At 42.1% G+C, this 27448-nt stretch overlaps 1 protein-coding gene across 10 annotated transcripts in view; it reads left to right on the plus strand.

The window, feature by feature from the left end:
* Positions 1–26538, plus strand: part of Kidins220 (kinase D interacting substrate 220) — an 88548-nt gene extending 62010 nt beyond the window's left edge. For 3 of the 10 annotated variants that reach the window (XM_029484863.1, XM_029484862.1, XM_029484864.1), the window contains exons 24-32: positions 1602–1828; positions 3625–3738; positions 4415–4471; positions 9445–9477; positions 11181–11213; positions 14193–14324; positions 15857–15955; positions 17206–17442; positions 19952–22856. In XM_029484863.1, coding sequence (XP_029340723.1) covers positions 1602–1828; positions 3625–3738; positions 4415–4471; positions 9445–9477; positions 11181–11213; positions 14193–14324; positions 15857–15955; positions 17206–17442; positions 19952–21211 — 2192 coding nt within the window. In that variant the 3' untranslated portion in view covers positions 21212–22856. Of the gene's footprint in view, positions 1–1601; positions 1829–3624; positions 3739–4414; positions 4479–9444; positions 9478–11180; positions 11214–14192; positions 14325–15856; positions 15956–17205; positions 17443–19951; positions 22857–24605; positions 24667–26088 lie in introns of those variants that run through there. The other 7 variants (XM_021179551.2, XM_021179552.2, XM_021179553.2 and 4 more) reach the window with 5 other exon arrangements.
* Positions 26539–27448: the final 910 nt, after the last annotated feature.

Below are 27448 nucleotides of genomic sequence, written 5' to 3' on the forward strand. Positions count from 1 at the left end.
TTCTTTCTTTCTTTCTTTCTTTCTTTCTTTCTTTCTTTCTTTCTTCCTTCCTTCCTTCCTTCCTTCCTTCCTTCCTTCCTTCCTTTCTTTCTTTTTGTTTTTTTCTTTCTGTTGTTATTTCACTTAGCTATCTAATTTTTATCTTGCTTTATGAAAAATTAAGAAATTTGAATGGAGCATCCACAGAGAAATTAGTTACAGTAGGACTGGGCTGTTGACCTCATGGAGTGTTAGCTATTTACTGTGTCCTTGTGCTTGCCCGCCAACTTCTCCCTTTGAAACCCTGAACGTCTGTTCTTTCACATATAGTCTTGACGCTCAGATGCCACATGTTGTAATTGTCACTCTTTCATCTTCTGCTCTAATAGGGACATCCAAGTTGAGCAGAAAACAAAAACAAAACTTTACTTTCATTTTAAGTTTTTAACCAGGGCTTGAATATAACAAGGGTTAATTTATTTTAAGGCCATGCTAGGGATTAAGCCCAGGCCTTGGGCATGCTAGACAAACACTCTGTCACTGACTGTGGCCGCACCTCTTTTCACTTTCATTTTGAGGTAAGGTCTCAGTAAATTGCCTAACCTGGTCTTAAACTTTTTTTTTGCGTCCTGATTTTAGAGCTTAGACTACCAGATCTGGTTTGCATTTGGGTTTTAGAGAGGCTATTGAGAGGCCGGTGTGCACTGGAGCATGCCCAGCTGTATTGGAACACAAGGGTTTCATGTGATACTGCTCATCAGACCATAACTGAGCTTTCTGGGACGTATGGAGGGGTGGCCTTCAATTAGTCCTGTAAAGTGTAAAAGCTTCCCAAGCACAAGCACACTCTGTGCTTGCCAATGTGTGGACGCTGAGGGAGGATAGAGCAGGCAGACAAGGGGTGATGGGATGAGGCAGGGAGTGGGCACAGAGGTACATTGGGTGGGGGATAATTCCTGACTCTCCTTACACAGTCAGGTGATTACCACTAACTATGACTTAATGAGTGTTTCAATACCCAGAAAAGGCCATTTCAAACGGTCTCATCGCAGAAAAATGAAGAGTGTTTGAAGTGATGGATATGTCCATTTCCCCAGTTTAAGCATTATGCAATATATACATCTATTAAGAGAGTATATTGTGCCATAAACATGAAGTTATTATGTAACAACAAATAATCCCAAACTCCCAGTTCTTTTTCTCAGTGTTTACTCTAAGGCTGAGGCTTTTGTGGCTGTGTGCTCTGTGTTGAGAGGTCGACTTGTCTCAGTTTGTAGGCTCACAGTTTAGCTCACATTGTATGTATTAGACAAATTTGAGTCTTTTGTTAGCATAACACAAATAGATCTTTAAAGAGTCAAAAATTATAGTGTTTGGTAACTGAAGAAAGAATCCAAGTGTGGTAACTATTCAAATGGTGAAGAAAAAAAACTCTTTTATGTTCATCAATTGGGCTTTTTTTTTTTTCCCCCCACTTAAAGTCTGTGGACTAGCGAAGATTTCCTGTCAAACTCAGCTGGCGTCACTAGCGGTGATGAAAGTAAGTCCTTACTTAGTAGCTGGCAATAGGACTCATCATTAGTGTTTCTTTTTTGCTTTTTGGGTTGTGATGGAATTTTCAGATGTTCGAGCTGCAAGAGAACAGATCAACATAGGAGGCCTTGCATATCCCCCGCTCCCTCTGCACGAAGCCCCTCCTCGGCCACCTTCTGGGTACAGTCAGCCTGCATCTGTCTGCTCCTCCTCAGCATCTTTCAATGGGCCGTTCCCAGGCGGCGTTGTGTCCCCACAGCCCCACAGCAGCTACTACAGCGGCCTGTCGGGACCCCAGCACCCTTTCTACAACAGGGTAAGAGTCGGCACCTCGGCTTTACGGTGTCTCTTCCCAGGGGCACCATCGTTCTGCCATCTTCAGGCTTGGGCACTGGTTTGGAACTATAATTTGGCTTTAAAATAGGAAAGTGTAAGGCTTAAATGTACAAGTGTATGATTTTTTTAAAAACTGAGTCTTGGATTTTAGTATGTTCTAGAGTTCTAAAGAGTGTAAATATAAGAATATTGGCTTTTATTTTCTTGTTAAAGGAAATACTGTAACAACAATGGTTCCTTTGGTATATTTTGTTATAGAAATTTATATTGGCATTCATAACAGTGATACATTCCTAGAGTCATATTCTTAGACATATGTGAAATAATAGTGGGCCCATATTACTTGAAGGGTCAAATGTTATTGCCAGTTAATTCCACCATATGCCATTTTAATTTCAAATACCTTTAGTCATATATAATTCTTTGCTTAATACACAATTTATTAACTAAAAAATAAAAGCACAGTTTCCAGTGGTACCCAAACCATGTTGGATGTAGTTGCTTGAAGTGTGGAATCCTACTTGTAAAATCCATTGTAAGTTTTAGTCCTCCTTTTCTCCCTGGTTAATGTATAAGGAAAACACAGGCTAATATTCATAGAGGACAACTGACTGTAGGACTTTATCCATAGGAGCTGGCAAGGAAGAGTTTGGGATAAGTGTGGCAAAGAAGGAGTTGAGAATTTAAATTAAATTGTTATTTTTTAAATATCTATATTGGTAATTAGCTTTGTTGTTTGTAGAGCCTTAGAAATGTAATACCATTTTTCTGTGTGGACAACACAGGAGCACTCATGAGAATGTTCTCTGTCAAAATTAACTGTGTGGTAGGTGGTGTGGAATATAGATCTGCAGTCACTAGTCTTAAAATCTGCTGGAATTTTACATAAGGTGGCTCAATTAATACTAATTAGAGGTGTGAAAATACATTTATTTGAAAAAAGTTATGAAGCTATGCTGGTATCTTACATTCAGTTATTTTAAGAGCAACAATGTAATATAATTTTAAAGTATTTAATTATTTTTAAGACATTAAAGTTTCTCTTATGTTTTTAGGTTTAGTGTTTCTGTTATTATTTAATGGTATTATTCATACAGTTAAAAGTCATGGTAATTCTATTCTCTTAAAGTGCAAGAGTAAAGAAGAGAGAAGCGGCCACCTCAGTGCAGTGAAGCCTAATGAATTCTGACTTTTATGTTTCCAGTCCATAGAATCTGATGTGTGAAACCAGCTACATGTAAATTCGGAAGTTAAGTCTTGTGTAGCTAGCAGGCTCCCCGTCTTATAGTCTAGAGTGCACTCCGGTGCCGGGACACAGCTGAGCTCCAGGGCCCCCCAGTGAGGTTGTCCTTGGAAACACTGCCACTTGTTTCCAAGTGACCGGGGCAGTTTTGAGTCTTAATAACTAATTTTTTTTTTTTTTTTTGGTAAGGCAGAGTATTCTCTTAACATTCTAGTCAGCTTTAAAGAAGAATTGTTAGTTAATACATAGACACCATGTACAGCAAACTTGTTAAGATGCTAAATATAAAGCAAATGTTTGTGTTAAGTCACAAGGTACAAAACTTGAGCTGTGTTTTAAGCCTATGTCTGATGAAGGAGACAGGGTCATTGTCCTAATAATGGATCTCAAGGCCAGCGGGAGCACGAGACCTTTGTTTTGTCACTTGCTTTTGAAGTTTGGAGTTGTGTTGGTTAGTTTCACTTGATGAATCTCATTACACTTTGATTTCTGTAATTGTTCATGCCCTTTTTTTGTTACATGTTTCTCCATAGCCATTCTTTGCCCCATACCTTTACACGCCAAGGTATTACCCTGGCGGTTCCCAACATCTCATCTCACGTTCATCAGTAAAAACGAGTTTGCCCAGAGATCAGAACAATGGCCTAGTAAGTATATAAAGGGGTAACTAAAAATATTAATCTCATAAAAGAACATGGATACCATTAAAAGCTCTTTTTCCTTTTCCTTTCTGGAGTAAAAGAGTACAACTTACTGTATAGTTTTGAAAAACAAGATATTACAAATATAAACTGTATGTTTTCATTTCTGGTAAATATCTATGCAAGACTAGCCATCTCAGGGACAAAACGTTGAGTTTTTACAACCAGAGATCTCTGGCTTATAATGCAGTGTTTGCTACCAAAACTTCTCAAACTAGATATTTATAACTGCTACTTTCTGATATCTTTTTAAAGGGCTTGCATGTTCTCTCTCTGTGCATTTACATTGGCATTACGGCTTAGCAGATAGAGGTGCAGCACCAGGAAAGCATTCCAGTCTGCTGCAGGGAGTCTGCAGAGTGAGGTTGTTTAAACATACTATTGAGTAGAATTAATCCAAAACAAAACACATCTGTGCAAAATATATTAGGGGCTCCTGATGATAAACTTTAAATAACTATAAAAAACAAGTTCCCTGATAACATAATTTAAGCTACATTTTAGAGTGGTGAAGGGGAATTTCTGTCAGAGTTATCTGCATTGTTATCTCAGCATCGTGTTCCTTCATCTTCCATGTCACTCATCCTGCCCTGTTACTCACTCTCCTGTTTTATGTTGCTAGGAAGTAATCAAGGAGGATGCTGCTGAGGGCCTTCCTTCACCCACAGCCTCCTCGAGGGTAATGGGTAACTGTCTTGTGGCGTGGAACACTAGTGTCTCGTTGCTTCTGCAGCAGTAATGATGTCTTAAAGCATTTGGCACTAACTCACTTATGGTGTGATGGGCAGTGTAGAGTAGCCAAGCACTAATAATTACAGCTCATGAGTTCATTCCAGAGCTAATGTTTCCTCCAGCATTTCCCCTTTCTCAGAGATGTGGGAGGGCTTGTTTTCTTCAGTAAGGAAGGGCTGCTTCCAGGAGTCATCACAGGTGTTCAGATGGATTTTTCCTTAGTGCCAAACGTTGTTTTCCTTTCTAAGTGTTTTTTTATAAAGTCTATACTTGGTGTGATTCTTGTAGAATGGCTTTGAAAGTGTCACACATCACCTTTGACACAGGAGGACACAGGAGCCGGGTGCTGCAAATCAGCATGTCCCTAGCTCCTCACTTGCTTCAGGTGTCTCCACCAATGGCATCTTCCTGCAGCACTACTTTCTCCTTCTGTTAGTCATGAAAATAAACCATCTAGACAGACCCAGCACTGGCTCAACATCTAAAGGAAGTTGTTTAACAATACATAAACACACAACAGATTGTAGAGGAAGCCACTAAAGTAATAATCCTTCCAGACCTTATATTTAATAAGAAATGCCTGTGATGAGCAGCCATAAAATCGTACTTTAGTCAGTCAGTATGCAGTTGAGGAACCCAGCTTGTGTGTTATGCTCAGAGTATGTTATGACATGCAAACATGGCCTCTCTGATCTAGACCTATTCTAAAATGCTCTAAGCACTGGAGAATTACAGGCTGAGGTGTTACATCCTGAGTTTATCAAGAACATTTAACTTAACACATATATTTAAATAGGTGATACATTTTTAAACCTTCATTTCCTTTTAATTAATCTAGTTAAGAGACAAGAATGGAACCATTTTGTTGTTTTCAACGAGGAGGTGATTCTTAAGTCATTGACATTCTAGCTGAAATGTTTGCGTAATTCAATTATTTACAAATGCCAGGCGTACTGAGTCACAGCAGTCCTGTTTGGGTGCTTAGGGACTCTGTGGCCTATGGACTATCGACACTGTATACAAAAGTGACTTTCAGTTTGTTCAGAGAGCCTTTGCTACAGGGGATTATGTGTGCAATTCAGTTCTAGAGACTAAAATTACTCAGTGAATTTCTGATGAAAATCCGATATTACGAAAGATTTAATGCCTTTGATGAATACAGAAATACTAGCTCTTCCCATGTATGGAAATGTAGGCAAACACTTGTAATTAAAATGTGTCAGTAAATTGTTTTTTCTGGGTCCATTAAAGAGAGCATTCTACACGGTTTGAAATAAGGGTTTTTTTTTGGGGGGGGGGTTGGGGGTAGCAAGGGGAATAATGCAGTTCCCGAGCCATGCTCGGTACTAGCACATAAAGGCATGTCACATAGAGCAGCGTCTGTGTCAGTGAGTAACACACCTCTCGTTCCTAGCACTAAAGGGTAGTTTGTAGCGTGGTTAATAGATGCTCACCATGCTTCTTGTGCTTCTAAGAAACTAACAGTGACAACAGCTGGTAACTTGTGTCCTGTAGAAGACTAGGAAAAGCAAGCTGACACTTGTTCAAAGCCAATGAAAGCAGTGATGGAAACCAAAGAACCTGCCAGTCTTAGGCCTTGAGACTCCATGACCACAGCAATGCTTATAAAGGAAACATCTCCCTGGGGCTGGCCTACAGGTTCAGAGGTTCAGTCCATTATCATCATGGTAGGAAACATGGCAGCATCCAGGCAGACATGATGCTGGAGAAGGATTGAGGGTTGTACATCTGGATTGGCAGGCAGGCAGGCAGGCAGGCAGGCAGGCAGGCAGGCAGGCAGGCAGGCAGGCAGGCAGGCAAGAAAGAGGGAGGGAGGGAGGGAGGGAGAGAGAGAGAGAGAGAGAGAGAGAGAGAGAGAGAGAGAGAGAGAGACAGAGAGAGAGAGAGAGAGANAGAGAGAGAGAGAGAGAGAGAGAGAGAAAGACAGACAGACAGAGACAGAGATGACAGAGACAGACAAAACAGTTTAGGGAGGAAGGTGGACAGACAGACTGACTGACAGACTGCTGACTAGGCCTGGGTTGAACATTTGAAACCTCAAAGCCTAGCTCCCAATGGCACACTTCCTCTAAGAAAGTCACACCTACTCCAACAAGGTGACACCTCGTAATAGTGCCACTCCCTAGTGACCAAGCATTCAAATTTATGAGCTTAGGGGGCTCATTCTGCCACACTGCTAGCTGAACCAGCAGCCAACGGGGGAGTCAGTGGCCCTTTGTGCTGGATTCTGCTTAGTCCCAACTGGCACAGCAGGGCTGGTTATTGGTCTTGTCTCTTTGGCCAGCATGCATAGACACATAGACATGATGAGAAAGGCCACTGGCAGATAACTAGGAGCTAAATGAACGTTTCATAACAAATTGTGATATTATTACAGACCCATGATAACATACAAAGAGGTGAGGCCAAAAAGTTAACTGACTATGGTCTTTGCAAAATTTAGATGAACTCGCCTGTTTTTACCACAGGAAAATTTTGACAAACCTTTGGAAAGTAAACCTTTGTGGAAATGATAAGTTTGCTCACACTAACATTATAGAGGTCGTGGCCTACAAAGTACAGCCAAACCAGCAGGTAGGTTATAGATAACTATCTGAGTGTCTCACCAAGTAGGGGCTTGGAATAGAAGCCCCGTGCTGGTTTTGCTCCCTATAATTTTATGGCTGAGAGAACATGCATGCCAGATCTTGTAAAAGTGAAGGTACGCTCTCAGACCTGAGATATGCTCTTAGAGCGTTAGAGTTGGAAAGGACGAGTGTGTCCTTGTCCGAAGGTAGAGGACTCCTTTCTCATAATTGAAGTTTAATCTGTACTTGAGTTCATAAGAGCAGCCCCTGGGCCAGCTTCAGCCTCCCTTTTCTCCTGATGCTTCCTTAAGCACAGCTTGGATCCTGGGGTCTGGTCTAGCTTCCATGGAGCAAGTGAAATATAGGGGCTTACACCAGGACACAGGAGCAGGAGCTAGATGAGGCCATCCCTGTGGCCTGCCTTGCCCATTCCCAGAATGTGAACAGGCTGCAGCCTTTGTGGTTAATAGGTCATGTGATACACTCCTGCCCTTGCAGAAGCCACCCTGATTCTGTGCTTTACCACCTGAAAAGGCAGGCCAGTTTCTTTGGTTTGATTTAGGTAATACTAAAGCTCAGCATATTTAATTACATTATTACTAAGAGTACCCAGGTCCTTAAAGACACAGAACTCAAACTGCTTCAGTTGGGTGGAGTTGGCTATCGGTGGAAAGCAGTGTCCGTGCTCACAGCCAGTTTAGATTAGCACAGGTGTTTCATTTATTGATGTTTCCTAGGTGCAAGAGGCATAATTTAGATAAGTTTTGAGGTTTTGCAAATGCCCATACACCTCTTAAAGACGGGAATGATCTGGGAACCGCATAGGCAGTCCTGTGCACATAGAGTACACTTAGACAGACTAAGGCAGCTACACCATCATTAGGTTGGACTGCCATTAACATGGTCTCAGCTGCCTGAGGTGCTGCGAGCCTCCTGACTGTGTTAGGGAACTTGAAGCTTTCCTGGATGATTACACTGCTCTCACCAGCGTGGTCTTTGGCCTCTGCATAGACTTGAACTGTGTGGCCCCACAGAGATGTGAATTGCTTTGAGGAAAAAGACTTACAAAGTTCGCAAAACACTCTTAGAAGGCATTGTCTAGAAATACTGGAAAAGTAAGGGAGAATGGTTTGTCATAAATGCATAAAATGTATAGTAAAAGTAATACACACACATATACATATATGTATATGTTCTAAATAATTAAAATGTATCCAAGACCATTGCATAGCACACTCGAAGTGAGAGAAACGTAAATGCAGTTGAGGCACAGTGTGCGGCCCTAACTGGCTGCCAGAGCCGTCTCCTGCTGCTTCATGAGCTCAAGAGTTAGCTTAAGATGCTGTGGGAGTACAGGAAGATTATCTGCCCAGGAAGCTGCATACAAAGGTATCTTTTGTATAATATATGTAGCATTCAAAGGAAGGGCTGACCCATTGCTCTCAGGTAGGCTTCTGCTTAGGAGCAAGCTACTAGCAAGAGTTTTAGGGAGCCAAGAGCTCTATCCAGATTTCTGACTTTGGGTCGTTGGTTCCCTAACTCCACATTGCTCAGGAGTCAGCTCTAGTGGCAAGGAGAATCTTCTGATGCCCTCAGGGTAGGAAGGGCCCCTTATGGAGGGCCCGTTGTGGGCTAGGTCTCCAGAGAGACATTCTGTTAGTGACCCAGAGATGCTCTAGAGAGCAGCTTCCAGTTTGCTGCTCGTGATGAGGACTGAATTTCATTGGCAGACAGTTTTTCCCTTAGAGGAAGGAAAACCATAGCATTTCTTCATCTTTCTAAATGTTGTATTTATTTTTGTCTTCCTTACTGATTTAGCAGTGTGTGCTCCTGGCTAATACTGAGTGAGCAGTCATTGTCCCATCGTATTTATTGAGCATGTAAAGGCCCTATCTGGTGGGATAGAGCAGGAGACAAATGGAAGGCATCCTGTCCTCATAGCCTGTAGATTCCCAGGCTTCCAAGGGCTCAGCAGTGTCTGTCTGTCTTTCCCTCTAGGAGATCACTTCTGTACATCATTGAAAAGACATGACTGTATTTACTATCAAGTTTAATTGCAAACAAATTTCAGAATTAAATAGGCAATATTAAAATAACTTCACAATTTCCAGTGTCTTCTTACTATTACATTTAGAGATTGAAGAAAACTCGATTTAATAACAGCATTACAAATGAAGGTCCAAGCTTTTACTAAGCAGGCTCCAGCTCATGCAGTTAGGTGTAAAAAGCTGTTGCTTCTTGAAGGTACTTTATATCCATCACTGCTTTTAGAGCTTGCAAATTGTGTTCAAGGCAACATCTGTCCGAACCAAGCTGTCTCTTGTTTGCTCAGGAGAAGAGCTGGACAAGAAAGCAGCTGATGGAGGTAAGGAGTCAGGCACTGTAGACTTCCTTTAGACTGTAGGTGACACATGCACCCCTCACCCTTAGAGACTATCCGTGTGTGCTGCAGGTGCCCATCACCCTCAGAGACTTCGTGCAGTAGTGTCAACCAGCTGGAACATTATGCACCCTTTTAACAGTACTTACGAAGTGGATTTTTATTATTCTACTTGAACTAGGGGGAAGTGCTAGGGGCTCCCCCACCTTTATTGAAATATAGCCAAAAATATATTTACTTTCTGCATGGAAGTCTTTATGCCAGGTTTCAATTCAATTTTTTTCTCTGAATTTCAGGTAAATGGACTGGAATATTTTTTATAGATGGTATTATAGTAATGTTGAAGTCCTAGGTATAGCTAGACATTAAAAAGTGTGTGGGGTGGGGTGGAAAGATGGTGCAGTGGCTGAGAGCACTGACAGCTCCTCTGGAGGATCCAGGTTCAAATTCCAGCCAGCACCACATGGCTGTTCCACTTGTAAGACCAGTCCCAGGGCATCCACTGGCCTCCACGGGCACTGCATTAATGTATACACAGATGCAGTCAAAACACCCATACACATACAAATAAATAAAATTTAAAACATTTTAAGGTTACAAAGCAGATGAACATGTTGCTGCTTGTTTTCCTTCCTTTGAATTGCAGTCCTTAAACTACAGTGTTCAGCCTTCTCAGCCTCATCCATCAGCTTTGACAGAGTCGTTCCTCCAGCAGTTTGAAGAATAAGTTATATAGTGATCATAATAGCACAGGAGGGAGAAGAGTCAAAGTTGCATTTCCAGCTAATTAACGCTTGTGCTTCTTGTTTGGAGCCTTCCTACAGTGGTTACCGCTTCACTGCACTTGTCTGATACCTCTGCACATCCAAGTGTGCATGTGTGTACAGCCACCTTCTAGACGCTTACCTGAGTCTGACAGTAAACAGTGGATGAGGTTCCCGCTGTGGATTTGATATTGGTCATGTTCACAGATGGACGTCTGAGCGTAGGCTACTGAACCCTGCCCTTTGTTCACTAAAACACCATGTTCAGTTGACTGTATGAATTTGTCAGTCATCAGTAGACTGTTTTAAGCATTTAAAAATATTTGCCACTAATTTTTTTTTAAGTACAGAAGAATAATTAACAACAGTGGTTGTTGCTTTGAAATAGAATTCTTAAAGCTTTACAGTATGCCAATCAAAGAATGTGGCTTTTTTTTTTTTTTTAACATTTCTGATTTGTTGGGCTGTAAGACATTTCAAGACATGTTTTTGAATAGGCCATTGAAGCATCTGTCAGAATCAACATAGTCAATGAAGCAACACATATTTAAAAATGTGTTTTTACTACTAACTATCTTTTAAGGTAGTCTACACAATTAAGCCTTATAAATGTTTTGACAATTTTAACATTATATAGGAAGAATATTGGCTTTTCATGGGAAAGTATGATTTACCTAGTTTTTCTGTTGAATGTATCATGCATGATTTATTTTTTTAATGAAAAATTTAAAATTTCTAAGTATCTACTAATAAAACCGTTCCTCGTGTGGATGACCTTGCTCCATGCTGCTGATACCAAGGTTTGTTCAGAGTTGAGGGGAAATAAAAGGCTTGGCAAGGGCTCTGCATATATATGTGATATGTGTGCTTTGATGATTTATTTCATATTCATGGTCTTCACTCTGTTTTATTCCTTCCTTAAAGCTGTGTGACTCTGGGTTTAACAAACAGAGACAGGTACAGAAACTCCTGGTGAACTCTCACTTACCCTACTAGGTTGTTAGATGGTCATCGGCTACTTCATGCTGGGCTGTTTATAGATCTGTGCTCATTCTGTATCTTGGGTTTATTTCCATAGTTGCTTTCAGCCTCTGCATGGCAGTCATTGCTGACTAATCAGTTTTTAGCTTACCTAATAAATTGACTGAAGATGGGGTATTTCAGAGTGTACTGTTAATCTACTGACACCAGAAAGCAAACCCGCCACCTCAGGTAACTACTGCTTTCATAGCTTTGCTTCCATTGGAGGAATTCTGATTAAGATGCATTTTGAAGCTTCCATTTAATGGTTTAAAACAAACTAATGTGTGCTGCGTTGAGTTCTCCAAGTAAGAAAAATAAATAAGTAAATTCTGACATAGAAAACCAGTTTACTGCAGCGATCTGTTCTGGATTACACAGGTGGATTTCAAGAGAGACAGCACATGCATGTTAAAGGATTAGCCTTTGGATTCTTTGTTTCCTCTCAATATAATTAGTTTCTTTTAAGAATTTAGCAACTTAATGTTTATATTTCTCTTATGACATTTCAATTAAAATTCATTATTTTAGCTATAAGGTTCATTTAATTTAAAAGTAATTTTAGTATATATTATTACTTTAGAAAAGGCTTGGAAAGTGATTCACATATCTCCTTCATTCAAAGAAACTATTGGAACATATATGGTTTTCAAATTAATAACTTATTGCATGATAAAGACCAGCGTACACATAGGAGTCAGACGTGCTCTTCACTCGTGGCTGAGGTGGCCTCTGCTAGGTGTTAATACTTTTCCGCATTTTTCCTTTCTGTTTTTAAACTAGTGCATTCTTGGGTGGATATTAGAAACTCTGCAATGTCCTCTTCGACTTGCTTGGCTTTGCCCTTTAATTGATGGCCATTGATGGAGTTTGTAATACAGCTGCTGTCGTGGTGGTGTTTGCCTGGTGGGGGTCTGTTTCTCTCTGCCATGTGCATTAGTTGGAATTCTATAAGGAAAAGTGTTTTCTTCCTAATTCATCCTAATTCATTTACTTAAGTATTTAGTTTAAGGCTAAGCATGGTGGTACATGCCTTTAGTTTCAGGACTTGGGAGGCAGAGACCAATCTCTGTAAGTTCAAGGCCAGCCTAGTCTACATAGTTCCAGGACAGCCAGAGCTACATAGAGAGATCTTGTCTTAAAAAAAAAAAAAAAAAAAAGTCTTATCAGTATGAATTCTCTTATCAGTATGAATTCATGGATTTTTTTTCTGTGAACTATTATAATATCATAATTTATATTTGTTGATCAAATATTTATTTTGTGATTTTTTGAAACAAAAAAGAAAGTAAGCCAATGTAAATATATTGAAAACTAGGACCCAAGTTAAAGGATTGGTTGACATTTAAAGGAATGGTATTATTTAACAGTAAAAGGAAGTGAAGTGTGACAAGATGAGTGAATGAGCCTTAAAACAACACACCGTGAGAATCGGACAGGGAGGGTCACACACTGTAGAAAGTGCCTGCAATAGACACTTCAAACACAGGGCTGCCTGGGACTAGGGTGGTGTTGAAGGAATTGCAGTGACTAATGGGAACAGTTTCTTTTGAGGGTAATGACTCGGAAACTACGTAAATAAAGTTAAAGTCATTGAATTGTACATTTAATGTGGAAGTTCTACGTCATGTGGAGAGGAAATCAGCATGGTTTTAAAATTCACATAGCTGAGAGTGCATAGTGAAAACACTGGCTGACTTACTAGACAGAAAAAAGAGCCATGTGCAAAGATATGAAGACCAAAGTGTGAAAGACTGGTCTTCTGTTGTTATTATTTTAACAGCAGCTCAACCCTGAATCATGTACAGTGTGGCACAGTTTATGGTTAAATAAAAACAAACTATAAATAAGTGTATTTGGTACAGTTTGTTCCAGGTCATCTGTTCCCAAACTTTGATGTACCTGTGTTGCCTTTGTAGAGCTAGGCAGAGTCCCTGACTCATAAAGTCACCGTTCCTGCTGTCTTGAGTCTCCATTCCCATCTGAAACACCTAGGTGCATGCACACTCTTACACACATGCACATATATGCATGCACATACATGCATGTGCATGCAACATGCACACAAACACACATGTGCACATGCATGTGTATGTATTTCTGAGGTAGTACAACTATTTTTTCACATTACAAATAAACATTCACTGTGCTTCACAGGTATTTTTAAACTCTGGGATAGTCTATAGTCTCCTGACACCAGTAAAAGAGTCAGTCGGACATAAGTGAAATATTTATTTACCCTCCCCCACCTGGCAGTCCAGGAATTCACTGTGTAGGTGGCTTTGAACTAAGAGAGGTCCACCTGCCTCTGCTTCCTGAGGACTAGGACTAAAGGCCTGAGCCACCACTCCCAGCCAGAGGTGATAAATCTTATTTCCCACATGAAGAGTATGTTGAAGGCTGAACAGGGCAGATTAGAGTGCTATTATAGGAAAATCTAGATTTCTTGGGTAGTTTTAAAACCTTAGACTACCAAGGTAGTGTGTAGAATATTTAAGATGTTTGATATAGACACTTGAAAGATGTTTGATATACACACTATAGTCTTAGACATGTCTTTGTACTCTGTAAGTGTAATTTTCTTCTTTTCTATCCCCTTAAGTTCTCTTCCCCCTTACTGAGGGCAGTGCCCTTATTTCTTAAAGTTAAGTGTAATTGTTTGAGGACTTGACAGAGGCCTGGGCCACAGGATGGCCATCTTATAAAAGTGCTTTGGGTCAGGCTGTCTCTACTGTAATAAATGCTACTCATTACATGTCAGATAGCTGAATCTATTTATTAAGATCATTTTTCTTAAATTCTATATGCATTGGCTGTGTTTTCTTTATTTCAGCAGTATAACTTAATGAATTTTTCTGTCACATGACCTCCAACACTTCATATTAATGTTACTCATATTTCCCTTGACTTATCTAGGCATCCGTCCCTGCCACAGGCACCTCACTGTTACTGAGTTCAATGACTGTGGATGTCGTGTGTGAGAAACTGAGACAGATAGAAGGGCTGGACCAGAGCATGCTGCCTCAGTATTGCACAACAATCAAAAAGGTGATGTGTGTTTGCATCTATGTAGATATCTCTCAGTGAAATAAATGGTGCTTTCTTTTTAGAACTACTCTTTTTTTATCATTTTATGAGTAGATTAAAGAAAGAGTAGCTGAATTACAGCGCTACTTAACCAGTGTCTAATATAAGTAAAAATAAAATAGCATGGTGGAAAATACAAGAGCTCATTCACCGTGGAGCAGAGAGCTTTGAGCGGCTGCTTGGTCCATCCACTACCTTTAGCTGCACACAGTACATATTCATCTCTAATCTGGAACCTCTGGACTAGGAAACTCCTTTGAGCGTGGAGGTGGTCAGTATACGTCAGATATCAGAGCCTTTGGTTGTTGGACTTTGTGCTGGGTGCTCAGTGAGTAGAACTTGAATGAATATCCCTTCCTTAGTGGGAAGCGCTGCACTTGGAAGCAGTTTTGGTCCCAAGCATTTGGGGAAGGATACCTGGCCTGTAGTATGTGTTTGTGTGACTTTGTAGTAATTAGAGAGTGAGCGTCATTTCCTACAAGTTGTCATTTTGTATCATGTGTGATTTATGATTATATCATGCTTGAAGAACCATATAGGTTGGGCTTGCAAGGCTGATGCATCCATGAAGGGATTTTTTTTCTTCCAACCTTCATAGTTCCAGAGTCAATGCCGAAGCTGAATGCACCTCCGAGCAAGGCATTGCCTGGTGAAGTTAACCGAGTGCGAGCCTCTGCTGCTTATGCCCTTGAAAGGCTTATGTGCATTTTTATGTACAGTTTTACTAACCTTAGCCTGCATTTGGGCGGGCGTTTAGCACATGCCCATTTTCTTACAAACCTAATCCATGCCTATCCCTGTCTGTCTGCGTCAGTCCTCCTTTCCATCCACCAGTCCCACTCCTCTAGGTAACCAGCAAGTGTCAGGAAAGCCTGCTCTCATCTGCCGTGCACAGGCTCTCTGTGCTGTTCCTTTGAGTTAACTTGGAAATGGAGCATCTTGCCACTACCAGACACCATGCTACCATTTTTACCAGTTAGCAGTCAGACTTTTTTTTTCTTTTCATAAAATCAGAAGGCCACCCTATAATTATGCTACTGTTTCTCATTTAAGTGCAGTTAAAATTACAGGGATCCAAAACATTGCAAGCCTATTTTTATCCTAACTTTAATGGGCTGGGCAGATAGTAGCTGGACATTGTGTATCCATTAGAAGTGGAACTGGCCTGTTAGACACACTTCATTTAGATCTTCACAACTAACACACTTGCAAGCCTAGAAATCAGTTTTGCTTGTAGCAGCCGTATTCATCTTAACATTTTCTCAGATTATAATAGGAAAAGTGATGGTTTTATTGCTGCCCAGGACAGATCAGGGGGAAACATTTGAGAGGAAAATGTCAAGTGGGTGGTGTGGCCCGGGATACCCAACGCATTATATTGCATGGAGAGAGATGGCCGCTCTGAGCGCAGCCGCTCTGCAAACGGAGTAGAAGCAGTCCTGTAACCACTGGTGATTCAGAACACTCTAGATTTTGTTTCTGTTTTCACTCAGGCAAACATAAATGGCCGGGTATTGGCTCAGTGTAATATTGATGAGCTGAAGAAAGAGATGGCTATGAACTTCGGAGACTGGCATCTTTTTAGAAGCATGGTAAGGTTTTTGCAACGTTACCATACTACAGCACTTTATCCTACTGTGTAAAGTAGTCTGCAGCATTGTAGAAACCCAGTACGGAAAAGTACTGGCCAGAAGTGATACGTCTTCCATATTAATTTTAAAAACGTTTGCATTTTGTGTGTGTGTTTTTTTTAATTTTTAATATTTTTTATTACATATTTTCCTCAATTACATTTCCAATGCTATCTCAAAAGTCCCCCATAGCGCCCCCCACTTCCCTACCCACCCATTCCCATTCTTTTGGCCCTGGCATTCCCCTATATTGGGGCATATAAAGTTTGCAAGTCCAATGGGCCTCTCTTTCCANTGATGGCCGACTAGGCCATCTTTCNATACATATGCNGCTAGAGACAAGAGCTCCGGGGTTCTGGTTAGTACATCATGTTGTTCCAACATAGGGTTGCAGATCCCTTTAGCTCCTTGGGTACTTTCTCTAGCTTCTCCATTGGGAGCCCTTGTGTGTGTTTTTAATTGAGTTTAAATTTATGTTCAACCCAGTATTATGGGGAATAGTTGCAACAGCGTGTGGAATCTTGTCCTTTCTGAGGAAGAAGCAATTCACTGGTTTCCCATGCTTTTATTTAATAAAACATGTTCTCCTTGATCAGTTCCCCGTGGGTCCCAAGCCCCTAGGCCTCCACCTTCAGTGTCTGTCCTTGTCCGGTGCTCTGTGTTAGGCAACAATACACAGGAGCCACTTTAGAAAGAGCCCAGCTTGAACACGAGCGTGCCCTTGGTGCTCCTCTGGTTCCCTCTTGTCTTCTGTCCACTCCCAGCTGAGGTACATCACCTGGCTCGTCTTCAGAAATCTTGTCAAATTGGTTTACCCAGAATCTCTTGAAAGCTGACCTTCCCCAGCCACGCTCCCTGACTCTTAAGCATCCACTTTATGCTGTTTTGCAGTAGAATTGTTCTATACTGAGGTCAGCGTCCCTATCATTGTAAGTCTCGATGCTTTCTGCTTGGCTCTGGGTTTCTTTACACACTCCACTTGAATTTTGGTTTTTAAGTTTTAAAAGTTGTACACTAAATTCGGATACTTCTCTTAGCATTGTGAATAGGATTAAGGTAAGATTTGACATAACACCACTGGACCATCGCAGTGGGAAGTGTGCTTTCTTGACCTTCTTGCAGGAACAGTCCTGTCCTGTACTTTAGCGCTCTCTGAAGCCTCTGTGATGGGGTTTGACAATGCAAACAAAGATGATTCTTCTTCTCCTAAGGTCTTAGAAATGAGAAGTGTGGAAAACCAGGTGGTCCCCGAAGACCCACGTTTTCTCAATGAAAACTCCAGTGCCCCCGTTGCTCATGGGGAATCTGCTCGCCGCACTTCTCACAGTGAACTGCCCCACACGGAGCTTTCCAGCCAGACTCCCTACACCCTGAACTTCAGCTTTGAAGAACTGAACACGCTTGGCCTAGACGAGGGAGCCCCACGGCACAGTAATCTGAGTTGGCAGGTATTTATTTTGTGTCATTTTTCATATAATTGGAGAATAAAGACTGCAGATCTTCTGGTGCATGAAAACACTCACTCAGGCAGTGTTGCTTGAGAACCCAACTGGGCAAGAGCAAGGGCCATCGACTGAAGGAGTTGGGTTTATTTTGAAGGGGAAGAATCGGCAAAATACAGAGGAAGTTAAGTTATTCAGAATTGACAGGAAGAGTGAAAGCAGTCCCAGAAGACAATAGTAGGAGAGTAAGAATGGGGGGCTGGGCCTTGTGGTACACGCCTTTGATCCCAGCACTCCGGAGGCAGAGGCAGGAGGATCTCTGAGTTCGAGTCCAGCCTTGTCTACATAGAGAGAGGATGGGGCTGTATTAGGGTGGTTGCAAACTTTCCTTTCTTTTGGTATTTTCCTGTGGGATATGGTAATTACCAGCCAAAGTGCACCTGTATGGAAGACTAGCTTCCTGCTGACCTACTGACACCTTCAGTTTGGTTCCCCAAGTCACATACATAGGAGCACACACTATGCATCCCACTTAATCTTTCTCTCATGTTGCTCAGGCTGACCTTCCACCCCAGGGCTCAAGAGATTCCCCTGCCTCAGCAGCAGCCTGTGTGGTAGGACCACAGGCCTGTACCACGTCTTCTGTGGGGATATTCTTAGAGGTGTGCAGGCGTCAGAAGCAGAAGTACAAGTGGGCTATGGATGAGGAGGAGGGAAGAGTAAGAAGGAGGGGAGAGAACCAGAGCAGTGTGCAGAGGAGCAGTGAGGAAGCCGAGACAGTAACAGCAAGGAAGCTGTGCTCTGGACGGATGGGAAGACCAAGCCTGGCGGGTGCTCCTGGGAGGGCTTTTGTCTTGCAGTGAAAATATTTTTAATTTTCTCCATACTGTGTGCCTTAAGTGAAGAAGCCATTTATTATTATTATTATTATTATTAAATACTGACTATTGTAAGAATTGCTTTATAGTGTGCTCAGTTCATACTTGGTCCTTTGGTGTCTTTGTTCCGACAGAAGTAGCTCCTTTCCTTTCCAGCTTTCTGAGAAACTGCTCCTCCTTACTCCCCTGTGCAGGTGCTTCCTCCTGTACCTTTCCATTCTCACAGCTGGGCTGGCAAGATGACTCAGCAATAAAGATGTTCCTACAACCCAGTGACCTGAGTGTGATCCATCCCTGGGACCCACATGCTTTAAGGAAAAAAACCCAACTCCTCAAAGTTGTCCTCTCACCTACACTCACACACACACACACACACACACACACACACACATACACACACACTGACACACACACGTAATAAAAATTATCAGGGCCCAGAAAACTTTTGCATATGTAAGTTACTATAGATAGCTAAATAGAACCTGAAAATGTTTCTAAATATTTTAAGTAATTATTATTAGCATAAATATTATTTTTATAAAAAATACTACTTTTTCAAACAAAAAAGTCCAGTGAGAATGGGAATGTTTTACACATATCTTTATGGTTGTCTTCATAGAAGACAGTTCCCAGTTGCTCCTTCCCTCACATCTCCTGTGACAACACACATACATGTAGCTCTGGGCACTCCGTGAATGAAGGAGAGAAGGCACAGACCACCATCATGTCCTGCAGAGTGCAGTTCAGGACACGTGGGTCCCCAGCACAGGGGTTCCACGGCCTTTGAGGACAGCTGCATTTGTGGGTGGAGGGAGGTATCACTTCTCTAGTCTGACAACATCCTGTGGGACCTCCTCAAGGAGACAGATGCTGTCTCCTTTCCAGAGAAAAGATGGTCTCGCCTCTCTCTATGCCTGTGTTCTAGCCTTTCCTATGGTCTGATTGTAAACTCTCTTGATGCTGCTTCTTTCTTCCGCTGTCTCTTTTTTCTAATCTGTACTTTTAATTGTTCATTTGTTAGCTTTTCTACAATCTAAAGTAGCTGGTCCCTTAAAACCCAGTACTAGAAACTGAACTTAAGTTTCCCGTTCTGCTTTCACTGGGGTCCAGCCAACCCACAGCTTCTATTGAGGTTCATTGCAAACCTGTGTTATCCCCCCACCCCCATTTTAAGAACATTTCTTTCTCTGAATTAAAATTGGACAGGAACTTCCAATTTTATCAAATAGTTTGATACAGGTTCCTTTATTGTACCTTAAAGACTTTGTTTTGTTTTTGCAGTCTGTCTTTATTTCTTCTTTATCTCTTCTAAGAGGAATTCTTTCTAGAAGGTGCTTTTACCTTAAAGAAAACAACTTGAAATTACTAAACACAAATGCTCAGATGACTTCTACAACCTGAAATTGTTCTTTTAAATATAAACAGTAAATTAATGTTGCTAAAATTTTCTAAGCTAATTACAGATTTATTCATAAACTCATAGCTTTTGTTAAACTGTTAGGTCGATTTTTTTAAAGACCCTAGAATTGTGATAACTTTTACATTATTAGTATACATATGTGTTTCCTAAGCTGATGTTTATTATGTATTTCCCCTTCTTATTTGAATTCTTAAATTTTTTTTTTCTGTCTTCACAGTCACAAACTCGCAGAACCCCAAGTCTCTCGAGTCTCAATTCCCAGGACTCCAGTATTGAAATTTCAAAGCTTACTGATAAGGTGCAGGCCGAGTATAGAGATGCCTATAGAGAGTACATTGCTCAGATGTCCCAGTTAGAAGGGGGCACAGGGTCGTCAACAATAAGCGGCAGATCTTCTCCACACAGCACATACTACATAGGTCAGAGTTCTTCAGGGGGCTCCATTCATTCTAATCTAGAACAAGAAAGGGGGAAGGAGAGTGAGCTAAAGCAGGAGGAGGGGCGGAAGTCATTTTTAATGAAGAGGGGGGATGTCCTAGATTACTCCTCATCAGGGGTGTCCACTAATGAGGCCTCACCCCTGGATCCCATTACTGAAGAAGATGAGAAATCCGACCAGTCAGGTAGTAAGCTACTCCCAGGCAAGAAATCTTCAGAACGGCCTAGTCTCTTCCAGACAGACTTGAAGCTTAAGGGAAGCGGTCTGCGCTACCAGAAACTGCCCAGTGATGAAGATGAATCTGGGACAGAAGAGTCAGATAATACCCCACTGCTCAAAGATGATAAGGATAAAAAGGCCGAGGGCAAAGCAGAGAGAGTGGCTAAGTCTCCAGAGCACAGCGTCGAGCCTATCAGAACATTCATCAAAGCAAAAGAGTATTTGTCGGACGCCCTCCTTGACAAGAAAGATTCCTCCGATTCGGGAGTGAGATCCAATGAGAGTTCTCCCAACCACTCTCTCCACAATGAGGCAGCAGATGACTCCCAGCTGGAAAAGGCAAATCTCATCGAGCTTGAAGATGAGGGCCACGGTGGGAAGCGAGGGATGCCACACAGTCTGAGTGGCCTGCAAGATCCTGTCATAGCTCGGATGTCCATTTGCTCGGAAGACAAGAAAAGCCCCTCTGAGTGCAGCCTGATCGCTAGCAGCCCTGAAGAAAGCTGGCCTGCATGCCAGAAGGCCTACAATCTAAACCGAACACCCAGCACTGTGACTCTGAACAACAACACTGCGCCCACCAACAGAGCCAATCAGAACTTTGACGAGATAGAGGGAGTCAGGGAAACATCCCAGGTCATTTTGAGGCCTGGGCCCAGTCCTAACCCAACTGCTGTGCAGAATGAAAACCTGAAGAGCATGGCGCACAAGCGAAGCCAGCGCTCCAGTTACACCAGGCTCTCGAAAGATGCGTCTGAGCTGCATGCAGCCTCCTCGGATAGCACAGGCTTTGGGGAAGAGAGAGAAAGCATTCTCTGAGGAAGAGAGAAGTGAAGTAGTGTTGTCCTACCTGAGGACAAGAGTGTCATAAACTTTGAGTTGACCCATCCTCATTACTCATCGTGTTTATGCATCACAGACACCTGATAGGTGGTCAGGCACTGGGGAAGCAGACAGGAAAGCCTGACAGGACGGTCACCAGTCATCTCCATTGTCACCGTCACCACAGGCACTTTAACGTCTCACTACCACTGCTAGGCCCTTTCCTGGCACACAGCTATGCAGAGTGATGAGATCAGGCCGAGTACAGAAATAGGTCGGACGTGTATTTAGAGTTGGAAGGGCCTGAGTCACAAGGAAATCAGCCGAGAGAGCTCCTTTATAAACTATTCATGTGACATTTGAGGGGAGCTAGAGTATTAGATGGAGCAGAAACCAACTTCACTGTTAGTGTTTAATCTTGGTGCAGATTTGTAGGTTTTACAGTAGCCCAGAGACTAAAAGTGAATACCTAGCAAATGGAGAGCCAGTGTTCTGTATAAGAATCATTGCTTTTAAGAGGTCTTAAAATTTAAGTAGAAAATACATACTAAAGAGGGCGGTAAAAGTTGATGATTAAGTGAGTTAGCAGAACCCAAAGCAGCGGCCTGGGCCATGGTGAGTCGTTAGCAGAGGAGGTGAAGGAGGGCAGTGTATTCCTGGGATACTCTTTCCAGACCCAGCCCTGGCTTCCGACACCACCCACCTGTGCCCTCAAAACCATCTTAGTCTGTTCTCCAGCTACTAAGTAATGCTCATGGCTAAAGAAAAAAGTTAGTGGTACTGGTGATGAAACTCAGGACCTCACAGATCTACGTCCTGCAGTGACTAGCTACGTCCCCAGCCCCCAGTGCTAGGCCTTTCCTTCCTCCAGAGATTTGGGAAGACATTAAAGGAGTTAGTGACGGTGGTCCTAGACAAATGACAGTATTTAGTTTGCTAACATTAAATCACTGCCTTCTGTACTGCAATAGTTTAATGTATCTGTTCCTAAATCGGCATTTTAGTTCTGGGGAGGGGGTGGATTATAAAAATGGAGGCATGGTTTTAAAAAGGAGTTTGAAAGCATACAACAAAGCAAGAATAGAGGCGGAGCTGGTGTGACCTTGACACTTTTATTATTCTTAGCAAAGCTAGGAGAATGACCACATACATTTAGGCTAGAGGTGTGCCTGTCTTCATCCTGCATTGAAACTGTTTGTCATTTGATCATAGTGTGTTTACGTAGATCAGCTCTAGTGGTGTGTCCTGAGCCATGGGTAGAATTGTAGATGGTAAGGTTGCAGGCTTAGTGCTCATTGAGATGTCCATCACTGACTGGACCTGTGTGGTTCACTTGACACTGTGCTCGTAGCTGCTCCGTGTCCCACTGCCTTGCTGTTTGAGTGTAATTGAGCATTTTCATGAAGTGCATATGTTGCATGATCTTTAACAGGTATTTTTAAACATTAAAAACAGCACGATGTTACTGACATTATGCAATATCATGTAATGGGTACTTGAGAGGCAGTTTGGTTTCTTTCCAGGTGAGTAGTTATAGCTCACAGTCATGGGAGCCCTTTATTCACACTGTCTGTGAAGTTAATGCTGGAGTGCCAAGTGCACACGGGGACTAGGAACAATAAAGACTTGCATGCCATTCTGACTCACGGAGTTTTATTCACTAGAGCAATGACAATTTCCATTCTGATTAAAAATTAAAACATGGTCTGTGTGTCTGTTTTGTCCTATGACTGGAGTATGTAAAGACTTACAGGTCATGAAATTTTCAGAATTTCCAGACAGCCCTTATTGTCTTTCTGAGAGAGATTGGCTCCAAAGCCACTGTGCCTGCTTTCTTGAAGCACAGCATCCCAGAGCACGTGGGCACCACAGCACTGAGAAGTCCATCTCTGTAGCTAGAGGCTGTGGTCCAGATCCCTGTAGAATAGCAGCTTATTATGTGCACGTTCTGGACATTGCTCTCTCCTACTGACACAGAAAGTGACAGGCCAGATGGATCCCCGAGTCATCATTATTTCTGAGGCTGCATGTCAGTGTGTGTCTGTGTCTATAATGCATAGCTCAGTCTGATTTGCGCACAGGAAAAACTGCTTTAAGCTGGATGAAACAATAGAAAAGTGAGCCAAGCTTAAACCCTGCCAATCTAAAAAACTCTGAGTCACTTGACTCCACCTTCAGCTGTGTTGACATAGCATCCTAACACCGACAACGTGGCCTTCTGGAGGGTCATTTTCTGAGTACATCTGCAGCCCCGGCTGTCCTGGAACTCACTCACTCTGTAGACCAGGCTGGCCTTGAACTCAGAGAGTCACCTGCCTCTGCTCCCTGGTGCCAGGATTAAAGGCGTGAGTCTACTTTCCCAGTGCTGGATGACTAAGATGCCTACACTGTGAATTGTAAGCTTCACTGAGCATAGTGATTCTGCCTGTAATCCCAGTACTCAGGAGACAGAAGCAGGAGAATCAGGTGTTCAAGGTCAACCTCAGCTACATAGAGATTTTGAGACCTGCCTGAGCTGTGTGAGACCCTATCTCATAAAACTAAACATGCAAATCTGAAGTATTTTCAATAAGAGAACTTGCTTTTGTGTGTTATTTTGTATAGGTTTTAAGTCTAGTCAGGATAGTCTTAATTGCCTAACCAAAGTAATTGTAAGAGTTGTACGTGCTTAAATAAGTACTCATCTTGAGAACTTACGCTAATTCGCATGTTCTGCTGCTATAATAAAATAATCTGTGATCATGATTTTTTTTTCTTACTAATCATTAGAATTTTTTGAATGAAATTAAATCTTTCTTTTTTTTCTTTTGGCCTGGCTAAGGTATTAAATTTAAAAGGTTTTAAGACCACGTAATTTTTGGTTATACCAGGAATTCTCAGCCTCTTTAGAAATATCCCTGAATTTAAAAAAAAAAAAAAATCCATGAATTCCTGGCAAACTCCTGAATAGATCAATGTACTTTCCAGGAAAAGAGAGCCTAGGGCCCCTTTTAATTTATGGGTGAATGACCTTGAAGGATTAGGTAGAAAGGAGGGTGCTATCAAATTAACATTTTTGGCAAATCTGTGCTATGGGTCCCATCCTACCTTATCCTCCATCTTCTTTCCTGGGCTAAGTAGACACAGCAGAATACAAGCAAATGGGGACCTCCTTGTGCTTGGGGCAGGTGAGCCCTCTGACATGGCACCCTTGGGCACTGAAGCTGAAGTCTAGGCTGGAGTTACATTATACAGTGAGCTGAGCACTAGAGATTTACCCATAGCAGTGAGCTGGCTCTGGACAGGGTTTAATTGGCTCATCGCTTGGCAAAGGTTGAGAATCCCTGGTTGAGACTAATTAAGTAGAAAGAGATTTAAAGTCTTACATAATGTTAAACCCTTTCCTGCCTAGGAAGAAAATGCTGCCCCTGTGCTAGATAGACAGCGGTTCAGAAGATCCAGTTTAAACTGAGGTATGTAACAAACTAGTTTTCCAAATAAGAAGTGTTTGGGACAGTCGCTAGTTAACCACTGTCACCCACATGGTTGAGTTTTTAAAATAAACAACCAGCAAGCCTTGCTGCTGTGAGATCCTGTCTCCTAGGACTGCCAAGGTACACCTATGAAGTCTCACCAATCCATGGCTTCCTCAGCAAGAGCAATAGGCTTGCCAAAGTGGACTGGGGCCTGGGGGGAACTCACGGGGTCTTAACCCTACCCAGAGTTACAGGAAACTAAGGGATGCTGGCAGTAGGAGAAACGGTCTTAACCAGGGAAGAGTACACCAATTGTTCACCAATACCAAATGGAGAGCCCTGAAAGCATAAGTAACATCGAACAGACTGAACAGGTTACATGTGTGTGTTTAGGAACATATATACCTGTATGTATGTAACAATAGTTAATGAAAAGCAGAGACCATGAGTTTGAAAGAGAGCAACGAGGGGTATGTGGAGGAGTTTGGAGGGAGGGAAGGACAGGGGAGGATGATATATGTTATGATCTCAATTTAAAAAAAAAAGAAGTAGCAAACCACGGCTCTGGCCTCCCGGTCCTCCGGCTGTTGGTCTAGGCAGGTGCTGTGGGTGAAAGGCTTTCCAAGGACGTTCTGGAACTCAGAGCTGAAACCCTTTCTGCAAGGGGCCTCAGTGGCCGAAGGGTCGATGGGCACTGTGCTGGTCTCCCAGGAGAGTGAAGCATTTTGAAAAGTGATGAGAGAGGTTGATCAAGAAGGATGGACCCCTTCTTGACTCAGGATAGGATCCCACCCCGAGTGACAGTCCCATGAGAAAGTCACAGGCCCTGTAGAATGCCAGGGGCACACTCTCCCATGCTGCCATTGCCACCTAGGAGCACTGGACCCCAGCAAGGTCCAACATTTGAAATCTGAAGTGTGGCCATCCACTCGTGGCCATCTACTGGTGTGTATTGCTTTTGTGCCTCTGTAAAAGGCCATCTGCATTCCCAGAAACAGCAAAGTGTGGAATCTGAACTGAGGTGAAGACCAACAAAAGTTAGCAAAAAAAAACCCCAAAACACACAACACAAAACATACAGTGCTTAACACTCTGTTACTGTATCAAAACAAAATATTCTGAATCTGCCTGTGGGTGTGGCCTGTGGTCACTGACTGACAGAGAATACTCCCCAGTCCTTCCTCTGCAGCTACAGATGTCCTCTGTAGTGTTATTTATTTTACTGCAGTCTAGCAAAGCATGGACTGGGCATATCAAAATGAATTACTAACCTGTCAGGAGCGTGTGAACCCTTAGTCACACAAGAGAATGTTTCCTTTATTATGTTAAGAAGCTGTTTGAGGCCATTAAGGTCTTGCTGATTCGTGATCTTTTCCGGTTTTATCGCATTTACATGTATTTACCTCCTTCTCTTTCAAGGCAACAAGGGCTCTAGAACCTTAGTATCTGCCCATAGACCAAGCAGCGCTTCTTTCTCATTCTCCTGACAGTTCGGTTAATTTTCCCAGCTGGCTTCCTCACCACGTATAAGGGGGTGAAGAAGACACGGCCACCACTCTAGCCAGAGAAGAAAAGTGTCACCTTAACCAGATGTACCTGTTCTCTGTAACTGTAGGATTTAAGTTAGGTTTTAAAGAAGTGTTACTTTTATGAGATTTTAGGCTAAAGCCCAATGTATAGAAACAATTGTAAATAACCCAGCCTCTCCTCTCGTGTCCTGTAGCATATTCTTGGTCAGATAACTAATAAAACATAGATATTTTCAAAATTGTTACAGTTCTTACGCTTGCAAGTTGTATTTCTTAGAGCTTTTAGAAGGCATGCTGTTTTTACTTAATGCAAATTAAACTTCTTTATTTTGAAAGAGATCATTTTCTTTTTGGATTCTATGTTCTCTCCATGTTTTGCCCATGTTCTTTTCTGTCTTCTTTTGTCTGTTTTCTTGGAGGCTATATTATATGCATGCTATCTTACCACAAGACATTATTAGCATAGTACCTCAAGAAGAAACGTCAACAAAACTTTTTAGAAAAACCTGATTTCAGACAACCCAGGACAGTAGGCAGCAATGTCTGTAAGTGAGTAAGGCAGATCTAAACCAGGGCAGCAGAACTACCAGAGTCTGTATGTGCCCTGCTGCCCCACACCTTCACCACAGTTCTCATAGGCCTGCCTTCTCCCATTTTTATACCTGCCCTGTCACCTGTCTGGCCTTAGTAAAATTCTCTGTTTGTGATTCCTGTGATCTCTCAAGATTAATATCATGCTTGATTAAAAATTCCCAATGAGGGATACCCACAGCCCACCATGGTAGACCACAACCTTTTAAAGTGCTAGGCAACATGTTCTGCACGTGTTCTAAAATCCTCTTGTGCACATTTAACCCTTGGTGTGGTGGAGATGCCCATCCCATGCACCAGTGTAATTCTAGAGTCAGACTTAATTGGTATAGCTGTACTTCACATTAGAATCTTGAAAACTATATTCAAGTGTGACTTAGCTGTGGTGAACCCCCAATTCAGGTTTATAACTACAGTGAGACTGTTTAATGTCAGGACCATCACAGTGCCCGGCTTATATTAGCAAGCTCAGAACTTAACTTCAACCTTTCTTTCAGTAGGTTATTTTCGGGGACCACCCTCATCCTCCCATCCTTTGCCATTTCAGACCATTCTGATTGCTTGATCCTATAAAGGGGCATGCATATGAACGAGTGATTATGCATGATTTGAAGATCTTGTTACCATGTGTAGCAGGAGTATCATTCTTTTTTTTTTTT

This window comes from Mus caroli, chromosome 12 (assembly GCF_900094665.2).
Source record: "Mus caroli chromosome 12, CAROLI_EIJ_v1.1, whole genome shotgun sequence".
NCBI lineage: Eukaryota > Metazoa > Chordata > Mammalia > Rodentia > Muridae > Mus > Mus caroli.